The following is an 11,072-nucleotide window of genomic DNA, read 5'->3' on the forward strand; positions in this document are numbered from 1 at the left end:
AGGGCGCGGGTTCGGGGTGCGTGGAGGGGGACAGGGAGGCCCCAGTTGATGGCAGGCCTGGAACAGGCTGGCCTTCTGTCCCAAGCTGTCGTGGGGTTGGGGTCTGCTCCTGGGCCCACCTGGGCTTCTGCCTGGCAGAGGAGGGGGGTCCAGCCAGTGCCCTAGGCAGTGAGCGAGGGTCTGGGGAGGTGCTGGGGTTGGGGTGGGGTCCTGGGCCCCCTGCTGCACCCTCTTGGCCAGCCTGGCCCGGGAGGGCCTGGAGCTCCCGGCCTCTGGGGACCGCAGCCCCATTATCTAGTGTTCTATGGTCTGTGTCTGGGTGTGACAAGGCCCATTTTCTCCTGCACTGGGAGGCTGTAATTTTCCTGCCAAAATGTTTTAAAAGCTTCATACGCAGAAATATTTCGGAATTACAGGTGATTTTATTACGCGCGTGCGCGTATTCTGTAGGCACGTGTGTCTGAGTTTTTGGTCGACTGTTCTGTGCAAATGTGCTTGAGCGTGGAGGGGCCTGGGGGCTTGTGGGGGCAGCATGTCTGTGATGCGTGGCCGTGTGCGTGTTGTCGTGGGTGTCACCGTGTGACAGTGAGGGGCTTCTGTGACAGCGTGGGCTGAGTGTGTGTGCTGGCATGCACCTGGGCGACAGCCAGCGAGTGTCTCTCCTGCCATCTCAGGGTGGAGGCGAGGACACTTTGTGGAGAGTTAATTAAGGAACTATGTTTCTACTGGGGCCGGTGGTGGGGAACCCCTCTCCTGTGTCCCCCGGAGCCCGGACTGGCCCCCTTTCCCCGCAGCCACCCTGCCGGCACCGTCCTCCCCGTGCCCTTCCATGCAGCCCCATGGGACAGCGTCGTCGTGTTTTCTTGCTGACTGGAGCCGTCCGCTGCCCTTGAAGGCAGAGCCAGCCTCCCCGGCACTTTCGGTTTTAAATGACATTTTCCCCTTTGCACCAGCAGCTCCCTGAGAGGCAGCCCCACCCACCGTGGTTGGGCCTGGGGACTCGGCCTGAATTGTGACCTTCCGGTACCAGCTCTGTGAACCTGGCGAGGGGCCTGGGGTCGGCCAGACCCAGTGGGTCACTGTCCTCCAGCCAGAGACCCTGACTCCCAGGGTCCTCCACAGAGGGCGGTCCCCCATGTGTGGCCTCCCCGCCCTGGCCCGTCCCTTGCCCACATGTGCTGGTCTGCAGTGTTGCCTTTGCATGCAGAGCCCGCAGGGTGGCCCCAGCTGCAGTCTTCCTTCCCCTGGGGTCCTTAGGGTTCCCACTAGACCCAGAGGCTGTGGGGATGAGGTGCGGGGTGTTTTGATGAACATGGCAGGGTAGCACAGCCGGGGGCGGCCCCTCAGCCCCTCGTTTCCTCTCCTGCAGGTCAGGTGGGAGGATTAAATGAGCCAGCACCTGTCCCCGCTCCTCTGTGCCCTGTGATGTCACAAGTGGCGCCTCCCACAGGCAGGCTCAGGATGCCCAGAGGTGCCAGTGGCCCAGCCTCGCTCCGTGGTGGCCTCGCCTGTGGTCGGCACCGTGGACAGCCCCTCCCCTTGCTGATGGGGGCCTCCGCTGGCTCTGCGCAGCCAGCAGACCCTGCCCTGGCCTTGGGCTCTGCCCAAACCCAGCTGGGGTGAGGATGGCCGGGGTGAGGATGGCCAGCGTGTGGCGTGGGCCGGGATTGTGCTGGCATTGTGGGGGGCACAGACCCCAGGCCATGTGTTTAGGTAAAGGGTCTTGGATCTGCCATGTGGGCAGCCTCCCCCGGGCCCCCTAAAACCTCATCAGGAGACACCCTGAGCTGGACATTGTGCTGAGGCCTCACGGGTTCGAGTCGTGGCAGCAGGCAGAAGCACTTGTCATCCGTGGTGGCTCAGGAACCACCAGGGCTGTGTGGTCAGTGCGGGGCAAGTCAGCCTCTGCGGCCGGCCCGTCAGTTCCCCGCCCGGAGCTGCAGCGCCCGCCCTGCCCCAGGAGGGGCTCAGACAGGCATGCTGGCTGCACCAGGCGCTGCGGAGCCACATCTGGACCCCCAGCTCCGGGGGGCTGTTGAGCAGAGCTTCCCAGCCTGCGCCTAAGCCAGCAGCATCGGAAAAGGCGTTTGCGACTTTTAGACAGGACTCTTGTTTTTTGCTGAAGGCGTAAATAGGGATGGGTGTGGTTGGCCTTGGACCCGCCACTGGGGATGGGCATTCATTCAGTGGGCCCTCCTTCCGCCCACCCTGGGCAAGGCTCAGAGGGACCCCAGACACACAGGAGGCCGGCTGGGAGCTGCGTCCCTCAGCCTTCCCATAACTGCAGTCTCCTGCCAGCCGGGCTTAATGCGTGCTGCACACTCCTGGGTGAGTTATGGGGGACTCAGTGGCAGCCACCACCCTCACTCTGTGGCCAGGGCTGACCGCTGCTGGCAGGAGCGGGGAGGCTTCCTCGGACAGGGGCTTAGGTCCCACAGGGCCCACCTGAGGTGAGGGGTCTTTGGCGGCGTGGAGGCCCCAGGCCAGGGGGGTGTGGTTGGCTCGTCTCCCAGCCTCAGTTCACTTGTCTGGAAAATGGGGTGCGAGTCTGGCCGTCAAGGCTGGGGAGACTTTCGTGGGGTGACATGGGGCTCATGGTGGCCCTGGGCGGACATTGTGTCCTTCAGAGTCTGGTCACACAGCTTGTCTTGGGACAGAGTGAGCACCCAGAGCCCCGGAGTGCCCTGCCTGGTGGGGGCACAGGGCCCCAAGTCCTGCCCAGTCCCGCGGCCGTGCAGCCCCCGGCTGCCTGGCCTTCTCCATCGGCCATCGGCTCCCAGGTGGTCATGCGTGGGACCAGGTGAAGGTGGCCTGCCCCCAGCCCACACCCCAGAACACATCCTCCCGTCCGATCCTGAGAGGACCCACGGCCCAAGGCCTCAATGCCGAGGGCGGGGGCAGAGCCCCCAGCTGGCCCCGGCCCCTCGGTCCCCAAGGCCAGGCGTCCCCGTCACCGCACAAGGCTGAGAGCCTGTCGCTTTGTTGCCACCTTGCCACCTTCTTCCTCTTTAACTGACTTCCATCAACGAGCAGCTACGAAACCCAATGAAGGCTCCAGTGGTTGGGGGCGGCCGGGGCCCGGTGGGGTGTTCTCCGCCTGACACCCGCCGGCACTCCTGCGGGGCCCAGCCCATGCTTTGGGGCTTGCACTTGGTAGGGGACAGCTGGAGACACCCAGAGGGGCCCATAGGAACGGAGCCCTCGGTCGGGTCTCCCTGGGCTGCTCAGGCCGAGAGGCTGCGGGGCTGGGCTTGGAGGGGGACGCTGCGTAGAGGGGTGGTGTCTGGGGGCCCATGTCCAAGATGTTTCAGCAAGGCGCCTGCTCGTGACCCAAGTGGCAGAGTGTCCTCGGACAAACGACCCCAGCCCCAGTGCAGCTAAGCCACAGGCGTGGGACCCGAGCATTGTGTCATTGGCATGGACTGGGGTTAATGTGGGGAACCAGCCTGGGAGTTACACGGAACAAGACGGGGAGGGGTACCCGGCCCTGGGAGGTCAGAGGGGCGGGCCGCGGTGCCCTGGACGCCACCCTGGCTGCCTCGGGGCTCTGGCGGGACCTTGGCCTGCTGTCCCGGGGTGCAGGGCATGCAGATGGCACCTGACCTCCCCTTTCCCTGCCCTGCTGGTCCCAGCTGGGAGGCTGCGGCATCCTGGGGGTCGGCATCTGGCTGGCCGCCACGCAGGGGAACTTCGCCACCCTGTCCTCCTCCTTCCCTTCCCTGTCGGCCGCCAATCTGCTCATCGTCACCGGCACCCTGGTCATGGCCATCGGCTTCGTGGGCTGCATCGGGGCCATCAAGGAGAACAGGTGCCTCCTGCTCACCGTGAGTGCGGGGAGGGGCCCGTGGGATGGGGTGCGGGGCTCCCCGACACGTGGGCTCCGCCTCTGGGTCTCCCAGGCCAGGCCGGGGCTTCCTCTGACAGGACAGGGACACGCGTGTGCACACGTGTGCCAGGCTGCACCCCTCCATCCTGCACTGGGCCTGTCCTCAGCCCACCCCTCCCGGGACCCCATCCTGCCTGCTGTCCCAGGCCTCGTGGCCCTGGGGCCCTCTGATTGGGCCCTAGCCCGACCTCAGCCTTGGAGATGAGCCGGGCTCCCGACCCAGGGGACGTCCGTATCACAGAGGGGAGGGGCCCCTGGGCCAGGCTCCTTCCAATTATAATGCTGTGGTCCCCTCGCACCGAGGACGAGGCTGCCATGTCCCCTGAGTGGGCCCTGAGATCTGGAGCATCAACACGGGGCTCACTAATGCTCGGAGCTCAGACTGAGGGAAAGCAAATTGGGGTCTCCTGGAGAGGATGGGGCCCGCTTACCTGCTCCCCACCCCGGGTCCAGGCTGCATTCTGTCTGTCCTCCTTTCTGGAGGAGTGTCATGCAGGGAAGCGGGGCGGGCCCAGGCCACCACCTCCACTCAGCTCGGCCCAGAATGCCAGGGGCCAGGCCAGGGCGGTGCCTCCGTGGCACTGAGTGGTGGTGCTGGCCAGGCGGCGTGCGTGCAGTCAGAGGTGGGGCTTCTGCTCCAGGTAGCCGTACCCCCACCTTGGTCTTGCCTGTGCTGGCAGTGGCCCCCCCGGCTGCCCCGAGGGCTGTGACCGAGGGACCACTGCCGTCTGACCCACCCCTGCCCCGAGGGCATCGCTCCGACTGTCTGCCCACCACGGGGACCCAGGCATAGGGCACACGTGTCCACTCGCCGGCCTGAGGCCTATGCTGCAGAGGTCCAGTGAGACGGACAAAGCCTGCAGGTTCCGAGGGAGGTGGGGCTGAGGGCTGGGCCGGGTCGCTGAGGCTGTCCCCCCAATTCCCAGTTCTTCGTGATGCTGCTGCTGGTGTTCCTTCTGGAGGCCACCGTCACCATCCTCTTCTTCGCCTATACAGACAAGGTATGGCCACCTCTGCCCACCCAGCCAGGGGCCACAGCTCTGTGGGGGGCTGAGAACGGCTGTCACAGACCCCATGCTCTGTGTGGACGACAGTGGCCTCTTCATCCAACTGACGGGACCCAAGGCCAACGGTTAGGTTTTAACCACGGCCACTGGGGCCAGGCTTAGCGGGCACGTCGGAGGCCGTGCCGTCGCCAGCTGCGTATGGGTTGGTTGGGAACGCTCCCTTCCCCGTGGTTACTGGCCGTTTGCCTAGGGCAGCGAGGGCCCCTTCACGTGTCTGAGTCCTCGGGCTTTAACCCGAGACTGTCTCGCTCCTCTGTCCTGCTCTGCCATGGGGCCCGCTCGGCTGGCACGTGTCCCCTGGCCTGCCCCCACAGTGTCCTTTTGGTGGAGCGCTTTTTTCTGGTGCCAGAAGACACTCCAGGCCCTTCTTGGGCATTTCCTGCCCAGCCCTGCCATGGGCCGTTCTCCCAGGCGCCCTGGTCCTTCATGGGATGTGGTCTGGGGACAGAGACCTGGGCGCCCAGTGCTCCTTGCCCCGGGCGTTGGCGCTTCAGGGCCCCTCGGCTGACATGCGGGGATGTGTGCGCCCTGACCAGTGGGTGCAGGTGCGGCCCGAGTGCCTGCGCCTGTCCGTCCGTGTCCGACTCTAGCCCGATGCTCAGCACCTCGGGTGGCCCAGGACGATGACGGGGCAAAGGCCTGGGTGCTGTGGGGGCTTCTGGGAGGAGGTGACTCCAGGGAGGGGGACAGGGGGCAGGCAAAGCGGGGTCTGCGCGAAGGTGGCTGAGCCCACCTGGACGGGCCTGCTCACCCCGTTGTGCCTGCAGATCGACAGGTACGCCCAGCGAGACCTAAAGAAGGGCCTGCACCTGTACGGCACCCCAGGCAACGTGGGGCTCACCAACGCCTGGAGCATCATCCAGACCGACGTGAGTGGGGGGCCGGGGGGGCCGGGTGAGCCCCCGCCCCGCAGCGTCCCAGCTCGCGCCTCTCCCACAGTTCCGCTGCTGTGGCGTCGCCAACTACACCGACTGGTTTGAGGTCTACAATGCCACGCGCGTGCCCGACTCCTGCTGCCTGGAGTTCAGCGAGAGCTGCGGGCTGCACGCGCCCGGCACGTGGTGGAAGGCGGTGAGCCCGCGCCCCCCTGCCCGCCCCGGGACCTGGTGGGGGGAGCCGGCCCCGGTGACGCCCGTTCCTTCTGCAGCCATGTTACCAAACGGTGAAGATGTGGCTGCAGGAGAACCTCCTGGCCGTGGGCGTCTTTGGACTGTGCACGGCGCTGGTGCAGGTGCGGAGTGAACAGCGGCAGAGGCCCTGCCCGCACGGGTCCAAGTTCATGGGGGATGGTCATGGGGGATGGCGACCTCTGGGGAGGGGACCTCTGCCACCTCAGGGGCAGATGGCTGCCCTGGGCTCCTGTGCAGAGACCCCGTTTCCTAGTGGATGGAGGTGCAGCCTGGGCTCCTGTAGCCCCAGTGGCCTGGTGGGTGGTGGCCACAGGGCTGCCCAGTGCAGAGCGAGGGTGGGTGGCCCGGGCCAGTGCCCAGGTCCAGCAGGCGGGCTCTTGCTCCCCCGCCGCGCTTCTTGGCCCCCACCCCATGAGTCCCGCCTGTCAGTCCCCGGGGAGCGGGAGGCTATGCTGTCAGCAACCTTGGTCGTCAGGGTTGCTGCCGTTCCTGGGGTTCAGACAGTGGGCGGTTGATGCCAGATTGATGGGTACCTGGAGGTGGCGGTTGCAGCTGGGCGAATGGGCGAGAGGCAGGGCACGGGGGCCTTCAAGCAGCTTGGGAGGTGGCACGTGGCCCAGCACGGAGTGGACAGGCCTTGCAGCCGCTGGCAGAGCCCAGAGTGGCCAAGCCCAAGGGGAAGGTGGGTCTGGACGCTGAGCCCTCGGAGGCCCCGGTGCCGATGCCTGTGGTGGGCGGGCCCTGCCCGGAGGCTCAGAGGAAGCATGGCTGCGATGGACCTGGACTGCCAAGGATGGGGGCACCCCCAGAGAAGGGGCCCGGGCCGGGGACTCAGGCTTGTTGGAGTTGGGGCACCCACTGTGGCAGGACCCCCTCTGGGCTTGTGGCTCCTCGGAGTTCCGGCCAGCCCCTTGTGTCCCTGCAGATCCTGGGCCTGACCTTCGCGATGACCATGTACTGCCAGGTGGTGAAGGCCGACACTTACTGTGCGTAGGCTGCCCGCCGCCTGCCACCCTGCTTCGCTGCCAAAGGATGTCGCCCTCCAGAGATGACCTCGGGGGCTCTGCACCAGCCTGGGCATGGGGGACGGGATGAGTGGGCCAGCCAGGGCCCCTAGGATCCCTGGCCAGGTCTGAGCACTGGGACAGAGGAGGTGGCTGAGTGCTGGCCACTTGCCGGGGCTGGGGGCTTCTGGCGCTTTTCACTTTTACATCCATGTATTCTCCAGAGCAGTGTTTGCCCCCGGGACCCCGTCCAGGGCAGGGGGCGGTGGTCAGGGGCCTACTGCTGGTCCTGGTGCTTAAGGTGGGGCTGTAGCCCCGTCACCCACATTCCACGTGGGGCCCCGGCAGGTTCCTGCACACCTTAATAAAACGTGGGCAGCAGCCCCCACTACCCGCCTAACTGTGTCTGTTGCTGCTCTGATCCCCATGGGGTGCCACACCTAGGCAAACCCCACGTGACTGGGGAACCCCCACCGCCAACACGGGCCTGGTGCCTGGGGTGGGATTCTGGACACAGGCCCAAGTGAGCCACCAGGCCAGGCAGATGGGGCTCCTGCCCCTCCAAGGAGCCGCAAAACTGCCGTGAAATTGGCTCCAAGTGGCACAGAGGCTCCAGAATGGCCCTGAGCCTCCTGACCGGTCCACAGCCCATCCACGAATGCCATCTCTGTCCCTGCTCCCGATGTGCGGTGGCCCCCCGCCCCAGGGGTGCCCTAGCAAATGGAGTTTAGCTTTGTCTTATATCTACTCCTGTTTGTTCCCGGGAACTGCCCGTACTTTTCAATAATGCGGGCCATCGGGAGCAGGGCAGGCGTCACGGGGCCCAGAACCAGGGCAGTGGTCTAGCTGCATCTCGAATATCAGGCAGGGGCGGAGCCTCCTGCAAACACTGATGGGGAGTGAGGGTCATGGTCTGGGGTTCAGGTTGAGGACAGGCCCATCTTAGGAGCATTCCGAGCTGACCCCCAGCACTCCGCTCTGTAACCTCGGTTTCCCCATTTCTGCTGGCTCTGCTGTCATTGTTCTTGTGTGGCAGACCCACCTGGTGACACTTGCCAAGCACTGACTACAGCCACGGACACAACCTAGACCACCAGGGTGCCTGGCTGCTCCCCGATTCCCCCCAACACTGCCTGTCCAGGCTCCATGGAGGCCACTGCAACGTCAATCTGCCACCAGAGCTAATACGCGGAGACAGGGGGTCTTGGGACACGAGGCTGACACAAAACCAAACTGCTGCTTACACAGCAGCAGCAAGTGAGCGGCCCCGAGGCCAGTCACGTCCAGCAAAGCTGGCCCCGTCTAACCCCACCGGCGCACTCTGCCCTCTGGTCTGTGCCCAGGTCCCCGTGTGATAGAAGGCGTGACCTCCCCCTTGCCCAGTTGTCCCCAAGCACCCCATGTGAGGGCTTGCAGATGTGGGCCCTTGGCTCTCAGCCTTGTACATGGCCTCTCAGACTCCAGGCACTGTCTGTGTCCAGCCCTGACTCACAGGGTTCAGCCCTAGGACCCCCCTCCCAATTCCCCACCCCCTTAACTGGACCCCCACGTCTTCCAAACCCTAAGCTGAGGAGCCCCCACGCATACCCAGTGCCCCATCGGCCGCCCATCCACCTACACTCCAATTGCACTGTGGGCCCCCAGTTCGGCATAGACCGCCGACACCAGAACCCAGTGCCCCGCCCCTTAAGTGGTGGCCTCCACCCTCCTCTTCCCTTGGGGCCTGAAGTTGGGAACTGTGGAACTGAGGAACTCAGGGAGCCCCGCTGTGGCCCCGTGTGCTGGTCAGCGTCCCCACCCGCCAACCCAGGTGCAGATGGGCACCCGTGCATGCCTGGGACGGCCCTACCCCACCCTGGGTCTGGGGGGCTGGGTCCATTTTCCAGGATGAGCTGTTCCCAATGACCCGAGGGCAGGCCTAGATGGGGTGCTCTGCAGGGCCTGACCCACCACCTGAGCAGAAGTGGGGGCCAAAGCCACCCCCAGCGGGGCCAGATTCTGCCTGGGCCCTGAAGCTGACCGTCCGCTCACAGCCAGGCCCTGACCAAGGACAGATACCCGCCCTGGCCCCGGGACTCCCAGCGCTCAGGGACGCCACGGAGCTCGGGCTACGGCCTCTGGGGAGGAAAGTGGGTGAGCCAGCCTGGGCGCCGAGAGGCTGGGGTGACAGACACCAGGCAGAGCTGCCCTGCCAGGGGCCAGCGTGAGCAAGCACGTTGTCTGTCCCAGATCTCCCAGACCCACATGAAGCACAAGCCACGGAGCATGTGCACTCCTGGCCACCAAGGGGCGGGGACCGTGGGTCCTCCCCAACCCTGCCCACGAGGCTGGGTGGGAGGGGCCTGTTTCTGGGGAGCCTGGCTCCTTTGCCCCCAGGGCCCGCAGCAAACACTGGCCAGGAAGACAAAAAAAGAGTCTGTATTTTGCATGCCGCTGAGAAGAGCACTGGGCTGCGGCGGGCCTACAGCAGGTCGTAGAAGTAGTCCAGGCCCTGGCCCAGCTCCCAGATGGACAGCCCGACGCCCAGCTCCCGGGCCAGCTCCAGCCGCACCTGCAGGGACTGTGGCAGACAGGGGTGTCAGCCAGCCTCTGCCTCGCGTCCCCATCACAGCCCTCGGCGGCCCTCCTGACCTGAGAGCGTGCCCAGGTCTGAGCCCCTCCTCCCTGGGGTGGAGCAGCTCACCCGGCACTGGCTCCCTCTCCCCACCTCGGCCTCGCTGAGGACAAGGGTCATCGAGAGGGCCGTGCCTGCTGGGCCCACGTACCTTCAGAGTCGGGTAGAACATGACATGTCTCCCCTGGCGGCTTCTGCAAAAGACGGAACCATCTGCCTCCTGCTTTGGGTGCCCCCAGCCCTCCCACAGGACGGAGTGTGGGCCCTCCTGCTCCCCCCCGGGTGTCGGGTCTGGCTGGCAGAAGCCCTCCACAACCAGCTCCTCAGCCAGGTCAGCCCCCAGGGCAGGGGTCGAGCTTGTGGCCAGCCTCAGCGCAGCTCCCGCGCCCCGTCTGCCCAGGCCCAGCTCACACTCACTTCTTGTATTCGAAGAAGTGCTCTGCTGCCTGGCTGTCCCACACCATCCGGGGCCTGTGCTCCTTCAGCGTCTGGATGTACCTGGGGAGGCCAGGAGGACATGTGTGGCAGCCCTCCTGTCCGTCTGGTGCCCCAGCCCCGCCAAGGCCTCGCCCAGGGCCCGAACACCTGGACTAGGCGGCTGCAGCCATCACAAGAGTAAGACCACCTGGGGGCGGCAAGACTCGGGGCTGTGACAGGGCCACTGTCCCAGTGTCCAGAGCGCCGTGCGTGCACCCTCGCTGTGAGGAGGTGCCAGGAGGCAGGACCGTGGGGCAGGGCCTGGAATATTGGCGGGCGGCTGTGGGATGGGCACCTCGCATCTCAGGGGAGGAGCAAACACCCACAGGCTTGGGGTCTGAGCGGAAACCTGTAGCGCCCAGCTTGAGTCTGGGTCGGCGTCCACCTGCATCACAGTGCTCGGTGTCCCGAGTGAGCCCTTTGCTGTGAAATCCCTGAGCTGAATGTCTGGCAGGTGGCGTGAGGACACCTGCAGGGCTCGGGGGCTGCTTGGGGTGTGGCACGTGGGGGTGGACAAGCCACAGGCCTGAGCGTGACCAGGGCCTGGGTAGCTTCCAGAGGCCCCACGAGCCCCCACCCTGGCTTTCCAGGGACGGCAGGCCAGGGCAGAGTTTCCCAAACCTTCCGGAAGCCACGTCCTCCTGGCTAGCTCTACCCATCCAAAATGCCTGGACGGCCCTCGACTGAAGCACGGCTCCTGCCGCCGCCCAGTGCCCGTGGGGAGAGCGGGCGGGGCAGGGTGCCCCAGCCCAGCCGGCCCGAGGCCCTGGTCCCACCCCAGGTCGTGGCAGTGCCCTGACTGTGCACTTCTTCATTTGTGGAGGCCTCCATGGTCACCCCCAGTAACAGCTGAGTGTACATGAAACACACTCCTGGGGGACCCCACTTCCTGGT

General features: G+C 65.8%; 2 protein-coding genes across 12 annotated transcripts in view; one reads left to right on the plus strand and one right to left on the minus strand.

Moving 5' to 3' along the window:
* The window catches only part of TSPAN4 (tetraspanin 4), a 22,415-nt gene extending 14,928 nt beyond the window's left edge, over positions 1-7,487 (plus strand). For 6 of the 11 annotated variants that reach the window (XM_011380802.2, XM_011380804.2, XM_011380803.2 and 3 more), the window contains exons 4-9: positions 3,633-3,824; positions 4,813-4,887; positions 5,721-5,822; positions 5,893-6,024; positions 6,101-6,184; positions 7,009-7,487. In XM_011380802.2, the coding sequence (XP_011379104.1) occupies positions 3,633-3,824; positions 4,813-4,887; positions 5,721-5,822; positions 5,893-6,024; positions 6,101-6,184; positions 7,009-7,077 (654 nt within the window). In that variant the 3' untranslated portion in view covers positions 7,078-7,487. The remainder of the gene's footprint in view (positions 1-3,632; positions 3,825-4,812; positions 4,888-5,720; positions 5,823-5,892; positions 6,025-6,100; positions 6,185-7,008) is intronic. The other 5 variants (XM_023523739.1, XM_023523742.1, XM_023523738.1 and 2 more) reach the window with 1 other exon arrangement.
* Positions 7,488-9,489: 2,002 nt separating this feature from the next.
* CHID1 (chitinase domain containing 1) overlaps positions 9,490-11,072 on the minus strand; it is a 16,656-nt gene continuing 15,073 nt past the window's right edge. The window contains exons 10-12 of the mRNA XM_011380818.2: positions 10,119-10,199; positions 9,853-9,895; positions 9,490-9,647 (exon numbers count right to left, since the gene is read on the minus strand). Of these exons, the coding sequence (XP_011379120.2) occupies positions 9,549-9,647; positions 9,853-9,895; positions 10,119-10,199 (223 nt within the window). The 3' untranslated portion in view covers positions 9,490-9,548. The remainder of the gene's footprint in view (positions 9,648-9,852; positions 9,896-10,118; positions 10,200-11,072) is intronic.

Source organism: Pteropus vampyrus, unplaced genomic scaffold (genome assembly GCF_000151845.1).
Source record: "Pteropus vampyrus isolate Shadow unplaced genomic scaffold, Pvam_2.0 Scaffold405, whole genome shotgun sequence".
NCBI lineage: Eukaryota > Metazoa > Chordata > Mammalia > Chiroptera > Pteropodidae > Pteropus > Pteropus vampyrus.